We start from the raw sequence: 26,238 nt of genomic DNA, 5'->3' as shown, positions 1-26,238 counted from the left end.
TGCTATTTAATATTAGAGTCCTTTAAGCCTTTATAAGCTGGGTGATGCTTTTGTAAGCAGAAGGATGCTGTAGAACTTAACTCTGGATTATATCAATTTCTCTGATAAAATTGGTCTATGGTTCTATGGTTTTAGTTTTAAAATCGCTTAGTCACAGTTGCCAAGAAACAAATGGTGAGGACTTACTGGATATACTGCATACTTCCCAATATACATTACCCATAACAACATTTACACTAGCAACAGATTAATATTAGTATTAGTTATTAGTATTAACTACTAATAAAATTCAAACAATAATAACAAACCACTACAGTAAAAGATGTGAATGTGTATCCTATTGCAATACTTTTGAGACTAGGCTAACTGAAACTGCAGAAAATGAAGTCACAAAGAGGGATTCTTTAATATCGCAGACAGAAGGTATTATATTCTTTGTCAGAGAAGGCTAAAAGGTTTTTTTCTTCCCTCCCTTGATGTGGTGGTGGGGAATGAAATGAGAACCTCACATATGCGTGATACTACTTAGTGGTCTCCGGGACCCAGTTTTTTTCATCCTTAATCCTTAGACACAGAGATACTAAAGCACCACTCCACTATGTCCATGGAGCTCCCTTATTGCTGTATATAATGCTCCATGAAGTGCTGGGGAATCAAGCAGAGTCTCACACATGGTAAGGCATGTACTCTACTGGCTGAGCCACCTGTCAGCCCTGCCTAAAAGTTCTGAAGTGGAGACATTTACAAGTGAAACTAGTATTCTTTTATGACAGTCAAACTATTCAAACAAGACTGACAACATAGGTTCTTGAGACTGTCAAAGCCCCAAAGATTTGAGAGTTCCAAAAGAGAGGACATAAAGAAAAAAGAAACTTAAGAGATAAAATGAATCAAGAAGGTAAAAGTAGAGAGAATGTCAAAGTAGTTAATTGTAATTATTATTATTATTATTATGGTGATGATGATGATTGGATAGAGACAGACAGAAATTGGGAGGGAGGAGGAAATAGGGAGAGAGACAGTGAGACACCTGCAGCTTTGCTTTGCTTCTTGTGAAGCTTTCCCACTGCAGGTGGGGACCAGGAGCTTCAACCTGGATCCTTCCACACTGTAATGTGAGCACTTAACCAGGTGTGCCACTGTCTGGCCCCTAATTGTATTTAATGTTGAATAAATCTAGGAAAAACAATGGTTGAGAAAATATCTTCAGAATTGATAAGCATAAAGATATTGGAGAATCTGGGGCTGGGGACACAGCATAATGATTATGCAAAAAGACTTTCATGGCTGAGGCTCCAAGCTCCCAGGTTCGATCCCAAGCACTACCATGAGCCAGAGCTGAGCAGTGTTCTGGTCTCTCTCTCTCTACCTCTTTCTTTCCTTCTGTATCTCTCCCTCTCATTGAATAAAATAAAATATTTGTTAAAAAAGAGAATTAGATGGAAGCAGTTTAAGGGAATCATAAAGATTTGAAGAAAGGAGAATGGAAACATGTCTCAGAGAATAAATTATGTAAATTGGAAAAAAGTTTTTCTTTGTTTTGTTTTACATGTTGAGGGGGAAGATCTGGTGATAAGGAACAGTGATGGAGATGGAGGTCAAATGCTGGAGTGTAAGGAAGGGGAAATGAGTTTAACCAATCTTTCAAGGAACTCAACTGAGAAGTAAGGACCTTACTCAATTCTCACCAAACAGATAGGAATTATTTTATCTGTATTTTTAAAAGGTGAAAACTGAAGCATAATGAGATTAACCAATTATCTATAGTAACAAATCCAGAAAGTGGGAATTAGATTCAACATTTTTGCCACCAAACCTAAGTGATTTTGCTATGATTAACACATTCAAGAACTTTCATTAAAGTATTAAGAAGAAGTCCATTTAAAGATTCAATAATAATATGTGAGGCAACACAAGTTAGAATATTAGCTGAGCAATTTAAAATTAAAACACAAAACTGAAACACAAAAACATCCAAAAGCCAAATTAATGATATGCCTTACTTCAATATTTCTTCTCTGCACTGTCTCTGAGTGGCAAAACAAGCAATAGCCCACATTTTGATTTCAACTCCTGTGTGAAATTGTTTTCCTCTCATGTCCCATACTCCATGACTTGGTGTTGCTACTGTCCTATTCTACAGAAAAAGATAGAAAAGAAACAATAAGGGTGGGGGGAGCCTCTACCAAAGCCAAACATGCAACAATACAGTTTACTACTGTGAGCTGGTAAGAAGCACTTCAAATTGCTGAACTGCATATGTCTGGTGTTCAATGTGGAACAGGTGGTTCTAATTCCTTTTTTTTTTTTTTTTTCAATTCCAAACATTATTTCATTAAGGAAATGTTGGTTTACCTAAGTCATTATCATTTATACTTTTATCATAGAAAAACAAAAATTCTACTAAACTCATGCAAAGACAGTCTCCTTGGAACAGAAATGTTGCTGGAATGACAGAAAAGCTTTAGGTAGGGTGCTCTTCTCACCATACAGAGGAACTGTATGTTTAGAATCTTAGAACTATCAGGGAGCTTTACCCGTCCTCCATACTGGAGCATAGGTGCTGGAAGGACACGTCCTGTTACATGCGCCATTTCATCCCGAACTTTAAATTGGAATTCCTGGACAAATGGATCTGTTTCATAATTTGCACTTCTTACCTGGCAGTAGAAAAAGTTGAAAATTATTTTAACCATTGTCCTGCTTTATCATGAGAGCCCTCTATCTTTCCCTCTATGTTATTAGCATGTCTTCTATATGCTGTAATTATAGCAGAGTAATAGTAACAAAAAGTAAAGAAGCTAGACTTTGAACTGTTGGATTCAAAAGCCTGTGTTTTTAGTGGTCCAGGAGGTGGCAAAGTGGGTAAGGCACCAGACTCTCAAGCATGAGGTCCTGAGTTCAACCCCCAGTAGCATATGTACCAGAGTGACAGTCTGGTTCTTTCTCTCTCTTCCTATCTTTCTCATAAATAAATAAATAAAATCTTTTTTTAAAAAAGCCTGTGTTTATAGTCACTGTACAATATTGTCTTTCCGGCTTGTTAGTTATGCTATAGTAAATGAGTTATAACTGGTTCCTGAGACTTTTAGAGAATGAGAGGTTCTCATTACTTAAAGGGTTTAAAATCTTTGTCTAAGGACCCATGCAAGGATCCCGGTTGGAGTCCACAACTCCCCACCTGCAGGGAGGACACTTCACAAGTGAAGAAGCAGGTTTGCAGGTGTCTGTCTTCTTCTCTCCCTCTTTATCTACCCTTTCTCAATTTCTCTCTGTTCTATCCAACAACAACAAAATGGAAAAAAAATAACCGCCAGGAGCAGTGGGATCTGTAGTGCAGGCACCAAGCCCCAGTGATAACCCTGGAGACAAATAAATAAATAATAAAACTGTAAGGAAAAGGAGGCTATTTTATTGTATTGTATTGTATTGTATTGCTATCAGGGTTATTGCTGGGGCTCAGTGCCTACACAATGAGTCCACTGCACCCTGTAGGCCTTTCTTTCTCTCTCTCTCTCTCTCTCCCTTTTTTAAATTTTTTAAAAATTATCTTTATTTATTTATTGGATAGAGACAGACAGAAATCAAGAGGGAAGGGGAAGATAGAGAGGGAGAGAGACAGAGAAACACTTGCAACCCTGCTTCACCACATGCAAAGCTTTCCCCCTGCAGGTGGGGACTGGGAGCTTGAACCCAGATCCTTGTGCACTGTAACATGTGCGCTCAACCAGGTGTGCCACCACCCGGCCCCTCTCTCTCTCTTTATTTCCCTCTCCTTTTATTTGATAGGGAAGAGAAAAATTGAGAAAGGAAGGGGGATATAGAAAGTGAGAAAGAAAGAGAAAGAGACACCTGCTTCACCACTTGTGAAACTTCCTTCCCCTCTTGCAGGTGGAAATCAGGGACTTGAACCTGGGTACTCTCTACTTCGGTCTTTGTCTCTGTGAAAGAGGTCAGCTTGGAGAAGTGAAGGCTGTATAAAAACTCACTAGTCACAGTACCTTGACTTAGCCTTCTTTTCCCTTCCCTCTTGTAAGTGGGAGGTAGTAAAATTCCACTTTACAGTCAATAAACTGCAACATTAATTCTGAGAGAATTTGTTTGGATCTAATTAAAGAACTTGGGGTTGAATTAGAAGGACCTAATCCTTCTCACAGAATGCATGAAGTTCATGCCCGAAATATGAACAGATCAAGTTCATGGTCCCTTTTAATTCTGACAGTCTGAAATGGCAATAAGGTCTGAGCTGACAAGGACATGGCTCTTTAGTAGTTCACCTTAAATTGCTTTTAATTCCCATTTACAGGGTCAAGTACTAACCAATCTGCTAATTTCCTCTTGTCTGTCTGGCGCAGATCTTGCTGTGGCTTTGATCATGGTGGAAGTCTGATTGTCAGTTAACTTCTTGATACAACGTTGGCCTGCCACAATATTACAGACCTATATATGGGGGAAAAACAGCTTTGTACAAGAAGATATATATGTAGACTCTTAATGCCAATGACACATAAAATCAAAATGTAAAAATATACTCCATCAAGCCACTTCACTTTAGTAACACCTTAAGTAAAAAAAATGTAGTAAAGAATGGCTGCAAAAGTAGCATAATGGTTATGCAAAAAGATATTCATGCCTGAGGCTATTAAGTCCCAGGTTCAATCCCTTACACCATCATGAGCCAGAGCTGAGCAGTGCTCCTGAAAAAAAGAAAAAGTAGTAAACAGTACTGCTTTACATCAGGAGAAACTATGTTAAAATATAAAAGAGCTCAAGAGACATATATAGAAATGCTGACAATGGTTATGTATCAATAGGTGAGTAGTACTGTAGATAAATTTACTCCCATATTATTTATTTACCAAAATCTTAGGATCAACTGAAATCTAAAAACAGTTCAAACTCCAAAATCAATGTGAGAATACAAAGGAAGCTACTGGTCTTAAAGGCACCAATAGAATGATGACTAAGAAGACATTATTAGTAAGTAGCCTAAACACATTACTTCTAGTGGCAGGTAGGTGTGTTTCTGCTCCTGCCCCACTTGTAGACAGGGGAGGTGTGGGTACTTCAGCTGAAGAGTGTATTTTTCTCTGAAATACTGTGCTACTGTTCTCTCCACAGTTTGGCCATTTTCTAGTTGTAAAGGAAAGCTAGAAAAAAAAAAGAGTAAATATTAGCAACTCATCTCATTATGAGTTGGTAAAACTCCTAATCCACTAAATAGATCAAGCTGCCTCACAGCATCTCTGCTCTGACAAATAGCAGCTTTTCTTACGTTTGATGACTGGCCGGCCTTCTGGTTACATTACAAACTCGGTATTTCCGTCTCATTGTTCCACAATGAGTCACTTCCACTTTCAGACCTGTTTCCAACAAGAAAAACTGAGGTTATAAAACTGGCACATGTAAAATACAGTTGTAAAATCTGTTCAGTTCTATAATAAATTAAATAAATTCTAAACAGAGAGAAATCTGTGATGTAGGCCACATGATAGTAATAGAGAATTTTATATGTAACACTTCTAAGAATGGTCACAGCTATAACAAACCTAACTCCAAATCTTTTCCCTATCATGTAAGTTCTACACTTTAGGAAAGCCATGAATTTGCAAACTCTGTAGGTCAAGGAGAAATATTTTCTATTATTGGGGGAAAAACTTGTTTATAATAAACTCAGGTGCTGAGACTGGGAGAGGGAAAGAGGAATGAGGAGTTGCAGTAAATTTTGAGATATTCAAGAACACTCAAAGCACATGGCCTTTGAATAGTCCAGTCAATACATACCAGTTAAAGATCAAACATACTAAGAAGCTCAAGTAGGAGTCCTTCAAAGATTTTACTTATTTATTTGCCAGCATGGTTACTGCTGGGGCTCTGCACCTGCACCATTTCACTACCTCTAGCAGACTCTTTTAAAAATTTTAGACAGAGAAGTAAAGAGATGTAGAGAGGGTAAAGGGAGAAACAGAGAGAAGGAGAGACACGACAACTGACCTACCACTTGTGAAACTTCATCCATGGAGGAATTTCCATGTGGTGGATGAAGGAATTGAAACCAGGTCCTTATACATGGTAAAGTGTATACTCTACCAGGTGAGCCATATCCAGGAGACCCCCTCTTTCAAAGATGTTAAAACATGAAGAAAACCAACAAACAATGACCCCAACCTCTTTTAATACAGGTAGAGTCACAATTTTTAGAAGTATAATACAATGACACAGATCTTCTACTACTCAGTATTGAAAATCAAAAGCAACCAAAGTTATTCTGAGAGCTGATGATGCCTATCTTCTTGTGGAATCACAGACCTCTTTGAGAATCTGATGAAAGCAATAGATTCAGAAACATGCACATACACATGATTTGGCATGAGGTTTTAGGTGCTCCCAGGTCCTTGCAGTCCATCTGTGAACCCAAGGTGCTTGAGAAACTCAGGCCTTCTTTAGAAAATGAGGGCTATTAAACCACTAGCTGATATTCTTTGGGATGAATTTTCTTAGGCTGTACTGTCTCAGAGAATTTTCTGGGGCCCAGTGGTGGCACATCTGGTTAACTGCACACATTACAGTGCACAAGGACCCAGGTTCAAGCTTCTGGTCCCCACTTGCAGGGGGAAAAATTCACAAGTGGTGAAGCAGGGCTGAAGGTGTCTCCTTGTCTCTCTTCCTCTGTCCAATAATAAATAAAATAAAAAGGAGAAGTGTCTGAGATGATGGAAAGTTCTACTTCCATGCCAGTAAGGCAAGCTCTAGTAGTATTTGTTGCTCAGCACACAGAATGTGGCCACTGTGACTGAGAAACTGAAGACTTAATTTAACATAACTTACATTTAAACACTCCCATGTGGCTAGTGTCTATGACTGGCCAGGGTAGTGTGGAGTTAGCAGAGAAGAGTTAATATATACAGAGGTTGGGGGGCAGGCAGTAGCACAGTGAGTTAAGTGCACATGGCACAAAGTGCAAGGATGGGTGTATGGATCCCAGTTTGAGTCCCCGGCTCCCCACCTGCAAGGGGATCACTTCACAAGTGGTGAAGCAGGCCTGCAGGTGTCTTTCTCTCCCCCTCTGATTTTTCTCTGTTCTATCCAACAACAACAGCAATAACAAAACTAAGAATGACGGGAGTCGGGCTGTAGAGCAGAGGGTTAAGCGCAGGTGGCACAAAGCACAAGGACCGGCATAAGGATCCCGGTTCGAGCCCCGGCTCCCCACCTGCAGGGGAGTTGCTTCACAGGCGGTGAAGCAGGTCTGCAGGTGTCTATCTTTCTCTCCCCCTCTCTGTCTTCCCCTCCACTCTCCATTTCTCTCTGTCCTATCCAACAACGACAACAACAATAATAACTACAACAATAAAACAGCAAGGGAAACAAAGGGAATAAATAAATAAAATAAATTAAAAAAAAATAAGAATGACAATGAGGGCAGCAGAAATGGGAAGAACGGCCTCCAGGCACTACAAATGGCAATGGATTTGTAGTGCAGGCAGTAAGCTCCAGCAAGAACCCTGGAAACAAACAAACAAACAAAAAAACATGTATCCACCCAGATTTAAGTCCCTGGCACCACATGGAAGTAGTATGCACATGACAGGTGCTAGATGTCTTCTTCACTCTGTCTCTCCCTCTCTCTCTCTCCATATATATATATATATATATATGCAGGCCTGCTTCACCACTTATATATATATAAAATTTACTTTTATTTGATATGACAGAGAGAAAGTTGAGAGAGGAGGGGAAGAGTGAGGAAGAGAGAGACAGAGAAACACCTGTAGCACTGCTTGATCATTCATGAAGCTTGCCCCTGCAGGTAGGGACTGGGAGCTTGAACCTGCGTCCTTAAATATGTAACACGTGCTCTCAATCTGATGTGTCATCACCTGGTTTCATCATCATCATCATCATCATTATTATTAATTTTTAAATTTTTACCAGAGAGTTCTCAGTTCTATCTTATAGTGATGCTGAGGATTGAACCTGGGACCTTAGACTTAGGCAATGAGAGTCTTTAGCATAACCATAATGCTGTGGCTCTCCCCAGTCCCATTTTATATTTGTGATTCCTATTATGTTTGGTTTTCAACCAGAGATTTTGCTCTCCAGGGAACATTTAGCAATTTCTAGAGATAATCTGATTGTCACTGATATATGCTACTAGAATCTCATGAGTTCTAGATTTAGGTATACATAGATTCAGAGATACTGTTAAAACCCTGTAACAGGGGCCAGGTGGTGGTGCACCCAGTTGAGCATACACATTACCATGCCCAAGGAGCTGGAGTTGAAGCCCCTGCTCCCCACTTGTGGGGTTGGGGGGATGCTTCACAAATGGTGAAGCATGCCTGTCTTTCTCTCCTTCTCTACCCCCCTCTCACAATTTCTCTCTGTCCTACCAAAAAGGAAAAATAGGAAGATTCGTAGTGCTGGCACTGAGACCCCAGTGATAACCCTGGTGACAAAAAAAAAAAATCTTATAATGGAGGCCAGGAGATAGCTCACCTTGCACAGCACAGGCATTACTATGCTTGAGGACCCAGATTTAAGCTCCTGGCACCATATAGGAGGTACCATGCACGTGGCAAGTGCTGTGATGTCTTTCCTCCACTCTGTCTCTTCTTCTCTGTCTCTCTTGATCTTAAGTGCATGAATTTACAATTTTTTTAATATTTATTTATTTTCCCTTTTGTTGCCCTTGTTATTTTTTATTGTTGTAGTTATTATTGTTGTTTTTGATGTCGTCGTTGTTAGATAGGACAGAGAGAAATGGAGAGAAGAGGGGAAGACAGACAGGGGGAGAGAAAGACAGACACCTGCAGACCTGCTTCACTGCCTGTGAAGTGACCCACCTGTAGGTGGGGAGCCAGGGGCTTGAACTGAGATCCTTGAGCTTTGTGCCATGTGCGCTTAACCTGCTGCGCTACCGTCCAGCCCCCTGTCCCTGTATTTCTATGTGAAAAAGTAAACCTAGAACAGTGAAAGAAGCCCCAGTGATGAACAAAACAAAACATCCATCAGGAGCAGTGGAATCATGCTGCTAAAAGTCCTTAGAGCAATAAAAAAAAAAAAAAGAAGAAGAAGGAGAAGGAGGAGAAGGAGAAGGAGAAGGAGAAGGAGAAGGAGAAGGAGAAGGAGAAGAAGTAGAAGAAGAAGAAGAAGAAGAAGAAAATAAAATAAAGATCCCACAATACTCAGGGATGTACAATAGCCAAGAATTACTGAGCCTAAAATATCAATGGTGAGAAGGTCAAGAAATCCTGCTGTGTAGGATAACTTGCTCTCCTATCTAGTTATTTTTTAAATTAATTAATTATTTATTTTTTAAAAGATTTTATTTATTTATTAATGAGAAAGATAGGAGGAGAGAGAGAAGGAACCAGACATCAATCTGGTACATGTGCTGCCAGGGATTAAACTCAGGACCTCATGCTTAAGAGTCCAGTGCTTTATCCACTGTGCCACCTCCCGACCACTATTTTTTAAAATTATTTATTTATTTGTTATTGGATAGAGACAGAGAGAAATTGAGAGACAAGGGGGAGATAGAGAGGAAGAGAGACAGAGAGACACCTGCAGACCTGTTTCACCGCCTGTGAAGTGACTCCCCTGCAGGTGGGGAGCCGAGGGCTTAACCGGGATCCTAACCGGTCATTGCGCTTTGCAACACATGTGCTTAACTCGTTGCGCTACCCCGCTGCCTGACTCCCCCAACCACTATTTTTTATTTTTTAAATTCTTTTGCCTCCAGGGTTATTGTTGGGGCTCGGTGCTGGCACTGCTCCTGGAGGCCATTTTTTCCCCATTTTTGTTGCCCTGGTTGCTCTTCTTGTTATTATTGTTATTGTTGTTACTGATGTCGTTGTTGTTGGATAGGACAGAGAGAAATGGAGAGAGGCGGGGAAGACAGAAAAGGGGAGAGAAAGACAGACACCTGCAGACCTGTTTCACTGCCTGTGAAGCGACCCTGTGAAGCAGGTGGGTAGCTGGGGCCTGAACCAGGATCTTTACGTTGGTCTTTGCGCTTCGCGCCATATGCACTTAACCCATTGTGTTACAGCCTGACCTCCACTCTCCTAATTATTAACTCCAGAACCAAACACAAAGTTCATCTACAGTAATATATTTAAAAGGTCAAATGGACACAATGTTAATGTGCCAGATAGATATAAGCTTTTATTGAGAAACAATCCTTCATAAAACTAAAATTTAGACTAATTTGAGCATTTACAGTGCCTCTGTATTATAAAGGAAATCAGAAAATAAAATACAATTAAGGAAAGGCTTTCTAAGAAGGAAATATCAATAATAAGAAGCACCATTTAGGACCAGTAAAATAGCTCATTTAGATAGCACATCTGACCTGTCCCACATTAGAAGAAATTTCAGTGCTGTGGTTTCTTCTTTCTCTGCCTCTCTGTATCTGTCTATTAATCTGAAAAAGTCAGCCTGTCAAGTTCCAGTGATGACAATAAATAAACAAATTCATAAAATAAAATGTTGAAAAAAGACCCAACATTTAAAAATTGTATGTTTAAGAAAAACAATAGGTTTCAAATAATTTTTATATCACTTAGCAATTTGTCTTAAGCCTTCCTCTTTAATTAAAAAAATGAGTAATGTATTATATGCCTATATAATAAGTTTTTTACCAAAAATAATTTATTACTTCTATATAGCCTAAAAGTTAATGTATAAACTGGTACCTTTATCATACATTTCATCCAATATTTCTGCTGTTTAACAATAAGTTATTGAACAAAGAAACCACACACAAATTACTATTAACCTTTTAAGGAAAACTTGAACTGGGACCAAATAAACACACTAAGGAAATGTATTAATAGTACACTTTGTATCACTTTTTAAGTCATCATTAAGTTCTTCATGCCATCTAAAAACCAAACCCAAATACACAGCAGAGAGCAAGCACACTGCTTTCATTTTCTTGAGTTACTGTGGGAGGAATACATGATGTACTTCAAAAGTCCTTGTTAAAAAAAAGGAGGCCATCTTGACTTTAAGTGGAGAGGAAAAACAAAAACTAATCAATTTGCCAGTTAGATCCCACCCAGATTTTATCACCACAAATCTAGGGGCACAGGTACCTAAGAATTAGACTCAAATCAAGAGATGAGCAAAGAGGTGATTTTTTTTTTTTTAATGGACTAGGTAAGTCTCTGCCCAGGACCCTCCCCAAACCCTCCATCCAACCAAAAAAAATTTTTGTTTTAATAAATCAAAAATTTTAACCTATAAACTTTGCTTTACCTTCACTCTAACATCAACTTTATAATGCTTTCTAGTCATTTTTTCAGTCATTTCTTTGGGCCCCTGAGCAGATGAAGTTAAGATCGAGTCCATGCTCTTCGGGCAGCAGTGGAGTCCTTGTTCTGTACATCTTGTATTTTCTGTGATAGAGTGGTGATATGAGTTGATTGCATAGTTACCGAGAAATAATGTAAATGATTTCATGATATCAGAGGTGGTAACTAAGCAGCAACTCCACTGGAAACCATGGCATTTAGATGATCACACAGTAATGGTGTGTAATGCACTACCTCCCAACAATGCTAACTGTGCAGTTAATACAGGTATGAAAGGACAATGGCATGATTGCAAACAATAAGTTATCACATTCTCTTATCTGGGGACTTAAAGAACTTGAGGGAAGTGGATGCTAATTTTCAAGCAGGAGAGATTTTTCCATCTATTATTTTTTCACGGTGACTATCTCCTAGTTACCAAACAGCAGAGAATGAATGAGCACTGTTACAGGCAGGATGCATTCAGCTCCTCTAATTGGGGAGAACTGAAGGATGTCCAGTGAACTAACTTAGATACTTCATTTAAACCATATGCTGAAAATTATCAACAACGAATAGGTGAAATCTTAAGCCAATAATTATTTCTAACTACTTAAGATCTAACACTTAATATGAATGGAATTTAAGCTTCTTATTCTGATCAAAGAATATCTAACTTCTCTTTGTTTAAAAAGCAATAAAGAACTAAACATAGAACTTACATGAGTTTTAATGTTATGAACAAGGTAAGAATTTTACATAATTAAAATTACTCTTTAAACACTCCTTAAAACTGCTAATAAATTACAGGACATGTAGATTTGCAAATAAAACTATATATGTATAAAGGAATGTAAATGTGTATAGTATATATTATTTAGAACACTATTAAATAATTAAAATTTTTTTTTCTTGGAAATGTGGAGATGAATTCATGTTAGTAAAATGTGCATATGATGCAACACTACAATGTTCAGCTAGTAACTAAGTTAGGCAAGATCAATAGCCAATTGTAAAATATACATGACTAACTGTTCCAACTCTAGAACAACATATGAAACTGTCTAACACCAGACCCATAAAATTAGAAAGGAATAGCAATATTTTGCCATCATTTCAGAAAAACAAGGAAGTCATTATATTAGAGTATATTAAAAGAATGACTCCAGTTCTCAAGTAACAAGGCAGAAAAAGCTTCTTACTTTTGAAGCATTGTAGAAGCACTTTTCCATGCAACACCCTCATACCATCAGCTAATAAAGGAAAGTACAAGTGAAAAGTTAGCTGCTATCAATATTAATTCCATTAGTTTGCATTTCTCTTATTCAAACACTAAGATGTTATGGTGATGAGTTTAATATAATACTTCACAATTCATCTATATTTTTCACTGAATGAAAAATCTACATGAATAGATTTTTAATTATGGAAGGTGTTTCAATAAAAGTTTGTTATAACTATGTATTTTACAGTTAAATTGTTCCAAATGCTAATTAATTACCTTTTATCTCTTTGGTGAATTTCACCCGATGAGAGTCAGTCAGAGGTCTTGGTTGTTCATCAATATTATGAATGTCAAGAACTTCACACATGAACTGAATTACAGGTTGTGCTTTGTAGAAGGCAGTGGCAGAAACTAAGTAGAGAAAAATAAATTATACAGATTAATGCTTCTTTACAAAATTCAGAAACTAGATCTCAGGTTCCATAGTAATTACAGAGATTAAACTATTCTTTACATAAACTGGGGGACATATAGGTATTTCCAAAATTAAACAGTCTCAAATGTGTTTATTTAAAAAACAGGTACAAGAATAGGAAAGGCAAATACTACAGTTTTTTTTTTTTTTTTTAAATTTTGTCTCCAGGGTTATCGATGGGGCTCGGTGCCTGCACTACGAATCCACTGCTCCTGGAGGCCATCTTTTCCCTTTTGTTGCCCTTGTTGTTTATCGCTGTTGTTATTATTATTGTCATTGCTGTCACTGTTGTTGGATAGGACAGAGAGAAATCAAGAGAGGGGGAGAGAAAGATAGACACCCACAGACCTGCTTTACCACTTGTGAAGCAACCCCCTTGCAGGTGGGGAGCCAGAGACTTGAACTGGGATCCTTGCACTTTGTACTATGTGCTTAACCTGGTGTGCTACTGCCCCGTCCCCCACTCCCCCAACCCCAGCATGATTTCTTAACACTGTTTTAGATATAGAGGAGTTTCATCAGTGGTTTACAGATTAGCATCTTTCACTTCTTAAACACATTCCCTTTTCAAAATAGACTAAATTTAAAAAAAAAAACAAGTTATTTTGAGAAAGAGATTGAGCAAATGAGCATCACTTTGTTATACATAGTGCTGGGAATAGAATCCATGCTTGTAAGTCCAGCACCTTACCCACTGTGCCATCATCTGAGCAGTAACATTACTATTAAGCATTCTAAAGGTACCAGAAAAAAGATAAAAAAGTAAAACAGACAATAAGTTACATGCTATCATCCTATGTTTCTAGTTAAAAATAAATATAGTAGCATGTAAAAGTCTCTCTTGGGCTTGTTTCCAGAACCTCATGTGTGGATGATACTTCTGAGATGCTCCCCTAGTTAAGTTTTGAGAGAGAGAGAGAGAGAGAAAGAGAGAGAGACTTTTTCTCCTTAAAAAAAAAAAGAACACAGATGGCAAAATGTTAGGAACATTATTCTGGTCTTTTTTTCTTTTTTGTCTCAAATCTTAAAAGACAGCTTAACATGTACTAATACAGAATTATAATGATATACTTCACAGATGTAGCATATCTTACTGCATATAGTTATGTTAGTTTCTACTGCTATAATACAGTTTATGTCCATGGGTGTGTGTACATTCACTGGTACTTCTGTAGAAGAGATTTAACAAGAAATAATACCCATCACTATAATTCCATTCAAATAAACTTCAGGAACATTTTCACTTTTTTTTTTTTTTTTTGCCTCCAGGTGACCACTGGGGCTCAGTGCCAGCACTATGAATCCACTGTTCCTCGTGGACATTTTTTCCTTTTTATTGGATAGGACAGAGAAATTGAGAGAGGGGATGAAGATAGAGAAAAAGAGACACCTATAGATCTGCTTCACCTCTTGTGAAGCAACCCCCCCTGCAGGTGGGAAGATGGGGGCTTGAACAAGGAGCTTTTCAAAGGTCCTTGTGATTCGTACTACGTGCACTTAACCCAGTGCACTAGCGCCCAGCCCCGATTTCCACACATTTTCAACTAAAAAAAAAATAGCTCGGCTGCTATTTCTCAGACCTTGCATACCTGAGGAGTTCAGTTCAGATCCCAAGTACCACATGGTGCTCTGGCTTCTCTCAGCCTCTCTCTCATGTGAATCTTTCTGCCTCTTAGGAAGTATATATAATATATCTTTTAAAATAATTAAAGAAGAGATGGATAAGGTTAAACAGCAATCTGTACATCATATTCAAACTTATAGTACCTGAAAGTTGTGTGTATTATAATTCTGTTTAAAATGTGTGAATATTGTTTGATACTTTTAACAGGCTAGCTAGGATGGGAGAGATGACTCGACAATAGAATACTTGCCCTTTTATGTGTAAGGTTTGATACCACTTGTGAGCACCACATGCAGCGTTAAGGACCCAAACAGATGGCACTCCAGGATGAATAGTGATGCTCTCTCCATTTGTGAAAGCATACAATAAATAGTTGGAGGGGCTAGATGGCGGTGCCCTCAGTAGAGGGCACACATTGCCATGCACAACGGGGGGGGGGGGGACTTCTTGAGAGGAGAAGGAATGCTGCAGCTGTCTCTCTTTACCTTCTTATCTCTCCTCTCCTTCTCAATTTCTGTCTCTACAGTAAATAGATGAATAAAATTTTTAAAAGAATAGTTGGGTGTGGCATGAAACTATACATAGTAATCTTATATTGTAACCCACTGTTAACCACAAATTAAAAAAAAAAAGAAGGGTGGGGATAGGTAGCATAATGGTTATGCAGAGAGACTTTAATTAGTCTGAGGCTTCAAAGCCCAGGTTCTATCCTCTGCACCATCATAAGCCAGAGCTGATCAGTGCTTTGGTTAAAAAAAAAATAAAAAAAAAAAGAATAAACATCAATACTTGTGTCCAGGAGGTTGCACTGTGGTATTGAGTATGTTTGCCCCTGGAAATGCATTAAAAAGAAAAAAAAAGGAAGAAAGACTGGCAGGATACATGTCAAATAAGCACATATTAGTTCTGGCTTGATTCTTTTAAGTATAAAAATAAATATATGAGTAACATGCTCATTTTCCTTTCCTTTAATCTTACAAATAAAATTTTCTTCACTGGATTGCAGTAATATAATAATTCAAAACTGTGTTTATATATAAAAGATTTCCAATGACTAAGAAAAAATTATTTATTCTGATTAACATTCTTCATGATTGACTCCCTCTTTTCTTTCTTTCTTTCTTTTTTTTTTTAAAGCTGGAGTACTGATCAGTTCTGCATTATGGTGGTGCTGGGGGTTGAATTTTTGAGATCAGAGCCTCAGGCCAGTCATTTGCATAACAATTATGCTGTGCTCAGTCCCTGCTTAACAGTCTTCTACTACTTTCTGTACCATGTTCATCCTATTATGTTTCTAGTAACTTTACCGTTTACCATATTATTTATAGTGAATGTCCTCTGTGGGCATTTGCGATAGAAATGCAAGTGTGTAATAAAAAGCTTACAAAAGATGAGTTGAAATTAGTGAGTACAGTTAGGGATCAATGTTAATGTTAGTTAAAGGTCTGTTTCTCCACCCCTTCATTGAATCCTTAACATTCTAAAACTTATTCTCGCTCTCCCTTCTTTCTCGTTCATAAATTAGTTAATTTTAATTGAAAAACTAATGCATCCGCTAAGTATTTTTAATTTTTTGTATTATATTTATTTATTTATTTGTTACAGACATTTATTTGTTACAGACATTGAGAGGAAGAGACACCTGCAACACCGCTTCACCAAAAGGAGAGCTTTACCCTGCATGTGAGGACAGGTGCTCAAACCCGGGCCCTTGCGCATTATAACATGTGCACTCAACCAGGCGTGCCTGGTCCCCATCCGTTAAGTATTAAAAATCTAATGGGGGGCCAGCAGTAGCTCACTGGAAGGAAGGATCCCAGTTCACCACCACCACCCACCACAACCCGCTCCCCACCTGCAGGGGACGTCACAAGTAGTGAAGCAAGTAAGCAGGTGTCAGTCTCTATCCCCCTCTAACTCCCTTCCACTCTCGATTTCTCTCTAGCCTATCCAACAACAGCAATAACAACAACAACAAGGGCAGCAAAAGGGAAAAAGATGGCCTCCAGGAGCAGTGGATTGGTAGTGCAGCCTCCAAGCCCCAGCGATAACCCTGGAGACAAAAAAAAAAAAAAGACAAAAATTTTTTTAAATGGTCATAGGAGTAGTGGATTCATAGTGCAGGCAGCAATAACCCTGGAAGCAAAAGAAAGAAAAAAAGAAAGAAAGAAAGAAAGCTTCATTCATAAAGAGTGCTTTATCTCTTCCTCTCTCACTCTCCCCCTATTTTCTCCATTCCCTCTCAATTTCTCCCTATCCTGTCAAAAATAAAACGAGAAAAAAAAAATGGAAAAAATAGTCACTAGGAGCAGTGGATTTGTTGTGCAGGAAGCAAGCTCCTATGGTAACCTCGGCAATTAAGAGAAGATGTATAAGAGAAGATGTATAAGAAGAAGATGTATAAGAGTTGTAGAAAAATAAGTACCTTTATTATTAAAGATATTAGAGAAGGGACCAGGCAGTCCTGTGCCTGGTAAAGGTCACACATTACCATGTGTGAGGACCCATGTTCAAGCCTCTGGTCTCCACTGAAGTGGGGGAAGCTTCATGAGCAATGTGTCATAGTGGGTGTCTCTCCTCTTTCCCTCTTTTCACCTTCTCTCTCTGTTTATCTCTGACTCTACCAAATAAAAGGGAAAAAATAGGTGGGAAAGGCCAATGGAAATGGTATATTTCTCAATCAAGTACTGAGTCCTAGCAATAACCCTGGTGGCAAAAAATAAAATAAAATAAAGACATTACTGAAGATCTAAATAAATGGAATAATGTATCTTATTAAAATTATCCCCAAAGTACTATGAAAATTTCATTTAAAATATCAATAAGATATAAATTGCTCAACCTCTGTAACTTACGATGCTGACACTAAAATTAATAGGAAAGAGCAAGGAAACAAGAACAGTCAACAAAACAATCTGTGGTCTGGGTGGCACAGGGGATAAAGTGTTGAACTCTCAAGCATAAGGTCCTGAGTTTGATCCCCAGCAACACATGTGCCAGAGTGATGTCTGGTTATTTCTCTCTCTTCTCCTATCCCTCTTATTAATAAATAAACAAAATATAAAAAAAACAAAACAATCTAAAAATGAAGTCTGCTAAGAAAGGATTCTGAAGGTTGCTAGAGAAAAGCAGAGTCACGTATAAGGGCAATTTCATAAGACTGATTTCTCTACAGAAACTAAAAGTTAGAAAGAACTGGCAGGATATATTAAAAACTTTTTTCATCATTGGTTTTCACTGCTCTGAGTTGAATCTTTCAGACAGAGAGAATCAGAGAGAATTAGAGAGAGTGAGAGACCAAAAAATAAAAAGAGTGAGAGAGGATAGGGCACCAAAGTAAAAACCCTGTGGTGAGGGGTAGACATGCAGCTTCCTGGGACAGTGGGGGGTGGGAGTGGGCGGGAGGGATGGGTCACAGTCTTTTGGTGGTGGGAATGGTGTTTATGTACACTCCTAGTAAAATGTAGTCATATAAGTCACTAGTTAATTAATATGAGAGGGGGGAAATTAATTGTATGTCTCAAAGTTTTTCAAAACACAAACTGAATCTTTTTAATATATAGGCTGTGTATTTGATATGCAGACTCTCTCAAAAGCCTAGACCAAGTAGATCAGAAGCAACCAATAGCACAGCTATATACAAGATACTGGGTACTATACAGCAAACCCTAACAAAAGGACTTTTCAAAGTTAACTCAATGACCAAATAATGTGATGATAACATTAACTATCGATTGTCTTTTGGAACCCTAAGACAGCAGGAACCTCACATCTCCACTATAGAGCCTCTACTTCCCCCAGTCCTGGAACCATTGGATAGGGCCCACTTTCCCGTATGCCTCTCCCAATCCACATCAAATAATATTGCATCTGCCGATCAAAACCTAACCAACACAACGATTGCCACCTCAACATGCTTCACTTCATACTGTGTCCAGAGATTTCATGTGTGGAATAACAACCCTTCAGCTTCATTACTCGGGTGAGACCTTTCCTTTCATAGTATACTCTAATTCCATCTCAGGTGGTTCACTTTCTAACAAAGTCCCAAAACCTAGATATATACCAGTTTCTGTGAGAGAGAGCATATGTTCACACGTATCCATAAACTACTGCAAAATATATACCTGAAAGCAGAAGTACACTAGAGTTTGCAGTGAGTACCCCCCTAACACTTCCTCTCCACTATTCCAAGCTTTGGGTCCATGATTGCTCAGCAATTTGTTTGGCTTCGTATGTTAACTCTCTTTTCAGTCACCAGGTTCCAGATGTCATCAGGATGCCGGCCAGGCTTCCCTGGACTGAAGACCCCACCAATGTGTCCTGGAGCTCCGCTTCCCCCAGAGACCCATCCTACTAGGGAAAGAGAGAGGCAGTCTGGGAGTATGGACCGACCAGTCAACGCCCATGTTCAGCAGGGAAGCAATTACAGAAGCCAGACCTTCTACCTTCTGCAACCCACAATGACCCTGGGTCCATGCTCCCAGAGGGATAGAGAACGGAAAAGCTATCAGGGGAGGGGGTGGGATATGGAGATTGGGTGGTGGGAATTATGTGGAGCTGTACCCCTCCTATCCTACGGTTTTGTTAATTAATCCTTGCTTAAATAAAAAAGAAAAAAAAAAGAGTGAGAGAGGAAATGGTAGCATAGCACTGAAGCTTCCCTGTGTGGTGAGAGCTAGGCTTGAACCTGGTTTGTGAGCCTGACAAAGTGGATCCACTATCCAGGTGAGCAATCTTGCTGGTCCTGAACATATTCAAAAATTTGAATGGAAAAGACTTTCACTCAAGCATGTGTTACCCTGATAGATTATCAGTCAGGTCTGAGGGAGAGATGAAGAGCTTTTCAAACAAGCAACAACTAAAGGAATTCACTACCACTAGATCACCTGTAAGGTGACTTGTACAAAATGAAAATATAGAAGGACTGTTGTCATAGGGGGGTAAACAAAGCAAGGGGGGGGAAGCAAAGCAAAGTAATGAATAAGGATTCAGACAGCAGAAGTGAGGTTACAAAGTAGACTGGGGTGTGTATGTGGCAGTTGTGGGAAGGAAGGAGGCCCAGGGAACGTTGGTGGAGGGATATTGGTGCTATGGTGGGATGGGGAGAGACACATTTTGAGATGAGAAATTGTACTTCTAAAATACATATATTTTTAAATATTTTATTTATTTTTTAAATATTTATTTATTCCCTTTTGCTGCCCTTGTTGCTTTATTGTTGTAGTTATTATTGTTGTTGTTAGATAGGACAGAGAGAAATGGAGAGAGGAGGAGAATGCAGAGAGGGGGGAGAGAAAGAAAGACACCTGCAGACCTGCTTCACCACCTGTGAAGTGACTCTCCTGCAGGTGGGGAGCCCGGGGCTCGAACGGGGTACTTATGCGGGTCCTTGTGCTTTGTGCCACCTGCGCTTAACCCGCTGCGCTACCGCCCGACTCCCTATTTATTTTAACGAGACTGAGACCAGAGCACTACTCAGCTCTGGCTTATAGTGGGGCTGGGGACTTAGCCTGGGACCTCAGAGTCTCAGGCATTAGTCTTTTGCAGAATCATTATGCTGTCTCCCTAGCCCCAATTCTAAAATATTTATAGGTTTGTAAATCAAGGTCACCTCAAAAACATAAACTATTATTTAAAATAATATATAATAAGTTCTATAGCTTGGGAGGTGGTCTAAATGACTAGACCACTGGACTTAAAAGGATGAGGTTCCAAGTTCAATCTCCAGTTTCTCAAGTGCCAGTGTGATCCTCTGGTTCTCTTTCCTCCTCTTTCTTCTGCTACTAAATAAATTTTTAATTAAAAAAAAATGTCTCCGACTTGATTGAGCGTATATATTACATTGCACAAGCGCTGAGTTCGAGTCCCTGGTCCCCACCACTTAGTGAGTGGTGAAGCAGTATTACAGGTCTCTCTCTCTCTCTCTCTCTCCCTCACCCTCTCCCTCTCCCTCTCTCCCTCTCCCCCCCATGCCCTCTCAATTTCTGGCTGTCTCTATCCAATAAATAAAGAAAGAAAGAAAATAAAAGAAAGTTTGAAAAAAAGAAAGAAAATGGGAATCGGGCGGTGACGCAGGAGGTCAAGCGCACAGCAAAGCACAAGGACCGACGTAAGGATCCCGGTTCCAGCCTCCGGCTTCCCACCTGCAGGGGAGTCGCTTCACAGGCGGTGAAGCAGCTCTGCAGGTGTCTGTCTTTCTCTCCCCCCTCTGTCTTCCCCTCCTCTCTCCATTTCTCTCTGTCCTATTCAACAATGAAGCCATCAACAACAACAATAATAACCACAACAATAAAACAAGGGCAACAAAAGGGAATAAACAAATATTTTTTAAAGGTCTCCCCTATTGTGCATTGGGCATTTGTTAACCCTTTGACCAGAATGGTATTCATCAAAAGGGGACAAATGCACAGCCAGTAGGATAGACTTGAAAGTGCATCCCACACTATAACCGGAAACAAAAGCCTATTTGGAGAACAAAATATGAAAAAAAAAAAAAAAAAAAACCTACTTAGGAAAAATGTAGAACAGCTTTATGATCTTAGAAGGAAGAATTCTGGGGGTTGGGCTGTAGCAGCGGGTTAAGCACACATGACCAAAGCGCAAGGACAGGTGTAAGAATTATGGTTCAAGCCCCTGGCTCCCCACCTGCAGGGGAGTCGCTTCACAGGCGGTGAAACAGGGCTGTAGTTATCTATCTTTCTCTCCCCCTGTCTTGCCCTCCTCTCTTCATTTCTTTCTGTCCTATCCAACAACGACACCCCAATGAAAACAATAACAATAACGACAACAACAGGGCAACAAAATGGGAAGAAAAAAAAAAAGGCCTCTAGGAGCAGTAGACTCGGAGTGCAGGCCCCGAGCCCCAGAAACAACCCTGAAGGCAATAAATAAATAAATAAAAAGAATTTCTCAAATAAGATGCAAAACTACAAACCATTAACACTATAAGAAAAAGAAGACACTACAAAGTAAAAATCCATGAGGCTGCATAGATTTTTAGACACTGTGCACTACATATAGCACATGCTTAGAATCTAGAATATGTGATGAGTGCCTACAAATCAAGATAAGACAATAAAGGCAGCAAAGGATATGGGCAGAGACTTCACAGAGGGGAAAATCTAAATGCTTCAAAACATACATTTTCACTAATTATCTTTAATTACCTTTATTCAAAGTAAAGGAAGTAGAAAGCAATATTGAGAAGTCTATCTATGGACCTGAAGAGCATGCAGCGGCTAGAACATTGGACTTAAAAGCATGAGATCCTCAGTTCAGACTCAGGCATTGCATGTGCAAGAGTGATATTCTGTCCCCGCCTCTCAACACAGAAACACATCTTTTATTTATTTATTTATTTATTTATTTATTTATTTATTTATTTATTTTTACTATTGAGAGGCCAGGGAGATAGCTCAGCAGTAGATCACAGGGCCTACATGCATGTTCCCAGGCACTGCATATGCATGGAGTGAGGTGCTCTGGTATCTTCACTCTCCCATAAAAACACTTTGTCATCACTTTACACCAGTCAAGATGGGGAAAAAAGATCAGCATACTACCAAGTCAATGAAAGAAATAAAAACACTCATAAACTGCAGGAATATAAACTGACAGCTAGAAGAACAAATGATAATAGAATATTAGATCCAAAGATAATTTTCAGCCCCTGAAAATCCATTACATTGGATTTTACACACCCTGGAAAAACTACACATATATGCAGGAGAGACAATAGAAAGAATGCTTACTATAGCATGCTTTATTAGTAGTAAGAAAGGAAGCAACCTAAATGGTCATCGGTAGACTTAATGGATACATTTGTGGGTAAGAGCTAGAATTCAGATAAATAAAACTGGGAAGTACAGTACAGATACTATTTGACAGGAGTTTGGTAGACACTGAGATATCATCAATCACATACATTTCAAGTATCTAGATATATGCAATACATAAGAAAGAAATCTAACTAAAAGAGGTTGACTGGTGCTGCAGACTGAATCTGAGATCTCTTGCATGCAAGTTTTCTATGCTACCTCAGTGACACCATCTAGGTCAGAGAGTTTTTCAGTTCATGTATATAAGTTATTCATTTTTGCCTCCGGGGTTATTGCTGGGGCTTGGTGCCTGCACCATGAATTCACTGCTCCTGGTGGCCATCTCCCCGTCCCTCATTGTTGCTGCTGCTGTTGTTGGATTAGACAGGGAGAAATGGAGACAGGGGAAGACAGAGAGGGGGAGAGAAAGACAAGACACCTGCAGACCTGCTTAACCGATTGTGAAGCGACCCCTTTCAGGTGGGGAGCCGGGAACTCGAACTGGGATCCTTGCGTTTCGCACTATGTGTGCTTAACCCAGTGCGCTAGCGCCCAGCCCCAACATAGCTCTTTAATTATTAAGGTCATTCAAATTTCATTAAAGTGTGTTTTTTTTTTTGTAAACTTTGCAACTCTCCTGTAACTCATTTATCGTTAGTGTATTTTACCAGAATTCCCTTGTATCTTTTTGATTCTTCTACTTGCTGTTATATTTTTAGTTGTTGCTGCTAATTTCAGATAGAAACAGAGAGAGGCAGAGAAAGAAGAGAAAACACAGCATTGCTCCACTATTCACGAAGCTTTTCCTGGTGCAGGTGCTCCATTCTCCCTTGTGGAGCCAGGGTTCAAACTTGGATCTTCAGGCATGGTAAAGTGCACCCTCTACCAAGTAAGCTATCTGTTCTTTGTGTTAACTTTTTTTTTTTTTGCCTCCAGGGGTCACTGCTGGGGCTTGGTGCCTGCACTACGAATCCACTGCTCCTGGAGGCCATTTTTTTTTCTTTTTGTTGCCCTTGTTTTATCATTGTGGTTATGATTATTGTTGTTATTGATATCATTGTTGTTAGATAGGACAGAGAAATGGAGAGAGGAGGGGAAGACAGAGAGGGGGAGAGGAAGATAGACACCTGCAGACCTGCTTCACCGCCTGTGAAGCGACCTGCAGATGGGGAGTCGGGGGCTCAAACCCAGATCCTTACACTGGTCTTTGCGCCACGTGCGGGCTTAACCCGCTGCGCTACCACCCAACCCCCCCTTGTGTAATTATTAATAGAATAATACATGATGAAAATTTTATCACTGCTGGAAATATATCTTTCAATTTTTTTGTTAATGCTTTGGTGCGTGCTTGTTTTTTAAACCATGTTTACTTTTTTATTTTCATGGGTAGCAGTGTTAGAATAATGAAAAAAGAGCTGACTTGGAAATCATATAGATTCAGATTTTTTTTTTTTTTCCAATCAAAGCACTGCTGGGCTCTGGCTCATGGTGGTGTGGGGATCAAACCTGGGATTTGGAGCATCAGGCATAAGAATCTCTTTGTACCATCATTACGCCCCACCCCACCACAGATCCAAGCTCCAATACTTACTTAATAGTTACAATTTTGCCCAGTTTTAATTTGTTCATCTTCCAAATAAGAATAATATAACAGGGAGTCAGGCGGTATAGCACAGTAGGTTAAGCACATGTGGCGCAAAGCGCAAGGACCAGCATAAGAATCCGGGTTCGAGCCCCCGGCTCCCCACCTGCTAGGGGAGTCGCTTCACAGGTGGTGAAGCAGGTTTTCAGGTGTCTGTCTTTCTCTCCCCCTCTCTGTCTTGCCCTCCTCTCTACATTTCTCTCTGTCTTATCTAACAATGATGACATAACAACAATAATAACTGCAACAATAAAACAAGGGCAACAAAAGGGAAAATAAATAATAATAAAAAAAGAATAACATAACAGTTGGTGGCCAAAAGATGGTTCATCAATTAGCGCATGCACGTCACTATGCATAAAGACCTGGTTCCAGTGCCTGGCAATTTCTTCAATACTAAAGGAATATCCACTTTACGACTGATGAACTTTTTTTTTTTTTTGCCTCCAGGGTTATTGCTGGGGCTCAGTGCCTGCACCATGAATCCACTGCTCCTGGAGGCCATTTTCCCCCCTTTTGTTGCCCTTGTTGTTGTAGCCTTATTGTGGTCATTATTGTTGTTATTGATGTCGTTCGTTGTTGGATAGGACAGAGAGAAATCGAGAGAGGAGGGGAAGACAGGAGGAGAGAAAGATAGACACCTGCAGACCTGCTTCACCGCTTGTGAAGCGACTCCCCTGCAGGTGGGAATCTGGGGGCTCAACCGGGATCCTTACGAAGGTCCTTGCGCTTTGCGCCACGTGAGCTTAACCTGCTGCACTACCGCACGACTCCCAACTGATGAATATTTTTATTGGAACTGTAATTTATCTAGTAGAAATTAAGAACATTCTTAGCCAACAAGGGCAGAAAAAGGGAAAAATAAGTAAATTTAAAAAATTACATTAAAAAAAAGAACATTCTTAGCTTCCCAGGAGACAGTGGAGAGTGCCCAGCTGTAAGCATGAGGTGCTGTTTTCCATCTACACCATGCCTCGGCCTCGCGTGAGCTTAATGTGCAGCTTGACGATACGAGAATCCGGCATGAAGCCCAGCCAGTCTATCTTGGCGTTACTCTCGATCGCACTCTGTCATTTCACGAACATCTCATAAAAACTGCAGCAAAGGTGGGCGCGAGGAATCACATCATTGCAAGACTGGCCAGCTCCTCATGGGGCACGAGCGCTTCCACACTACGATCATCATCTCTGGCATTATGCTATTCCACTGCAGAATACTGTGCCCCAGTATGGTTCCGTAGCCCCCATGTCCACTTGGTCGATTCCAAATTATATTCCTCCATGAGGATAATTTCTGGAACCATCCGTTCCACCCCGGTTCCATGGCTGCCAGTTCTTAGCAACATCGCCCCGCCAGATATTCGTCGGGATGCGGCATCATCTAAGTTCATTTCCCACGTCTACGCTCGACCGGACCTGCCAATATACGCGGATATCTTCGCCCACCCTGTCCAACGCTTGACGTCTCGTCACCCAATCTGGTCCCCTACGCCTACACTGAACTTTTCTGTTCCAGTCTCTTGGAAACAGAGTTGGCAGTCAGCTGAGGTAAAGAACAAACACCTCATCACAGACCCCTGCAAGCGTCAACCCGGCTTTGACCTAGCACGTTATGATTGGGCCCTCCTCAATCGCTATCGAACAGGCCATGGCCGGTGCGCCGCTATGTTCCATTGCTGGGGAGCCAGAGACGACCCGAACTGCCCCTGCGGCTCCAGACAGACTATGACCCACACAGTCAACGACTGCCACCTCTCCAGATTCAAAGGAGGTCTTGAAACTTTACATCAGGCTCAACCTGATGCTGTTGACTGGCTACGGAAGAAGGGCAAACGCTAGAAGTCCACAAAGTCATATATGCCAAAGTAATGCTGTCATTCTCATTTCCTCTCAGAAATACATTTAAAAACAAGACATTAAAGAATATTTTGATAGTCTTTTGTGTGCATATACACATATTCATATACATTTCTCTAGTGAAAAGGCTATTTCTAGGAGTAGGAGTGCTGGATCATGTCATATTCTCCCAAAGTGTATTATTACTGTTATTATTTTATTTTATTGCCTCCAGTGCAATCACTAGGGCCAGCACTACAAATCCACAGGTGTCAGTGGCTATTTCTTCCTTCCTTCCTTTCCTATTTTATTTGATA

General features: G+C 39.8%; 1 protein-coding gene across 5 annotated transcripts in view; it reads right to left on the bottom strand.

Annotated features, from left to right (window-relative positions):
* Nucleotides 1-26,238, bottom strand: part of AGO3 (argonaute RISC catalytic component 3) — a 104,026-nt gene that overhangs the window by 30,142 nt on the left and 47,646 nt on the right. For all 5 annotated transcript variants that reach the window (XM_060205875.1, XM_060205879.1, XM_060205877.1 and 2 more), the window contains 6 exons: nt 12,802-12,936; nt 5,276-5,363; nt 5,003-5,150; nt 4,321-4,440; nt 2,538-2,660; nt 2,004-2,137 (listed from right to left, as the gene is read on the bottom strand). In XM_060205875.1, the coding sequence (XP_060061858.1) occupies nt 2,004-2,137; nt 2,538-2,660; nt 4,321-4,440; nt 5,003-5,150; nt 5,276-5,363; nt 12,802-12,936 (748 nt within the window). The remainder of the gene's footprint in view (nt 1-2,003; nt 2,138-2,537; nt 2,661-4,320; nt 4,441-5,002; nt 5,151-5,275; nt 5,364-12,801; nt 12,937-26,238) is intronic.

Source organism: Erinaceus europaeus, chromosome 13 (assembly GCF_950295315.1).
Source record: "Erinaceus europaeus chromosome 13, mEriEur2.1, whole genome shotgun sequence".
NCBI classification, from domain to species: Eukaryota; Metazoa; Chordata; class Mammalia; order Eulipotyphla; family Erinaceidae; genus Erinaceus; species Erinaceus europaeus.
The sequence above is the reverse complement of the archived record's forward strand: the minus strand, read 5'-3'. Positions and strand labels throughout refer to the sequence as shown.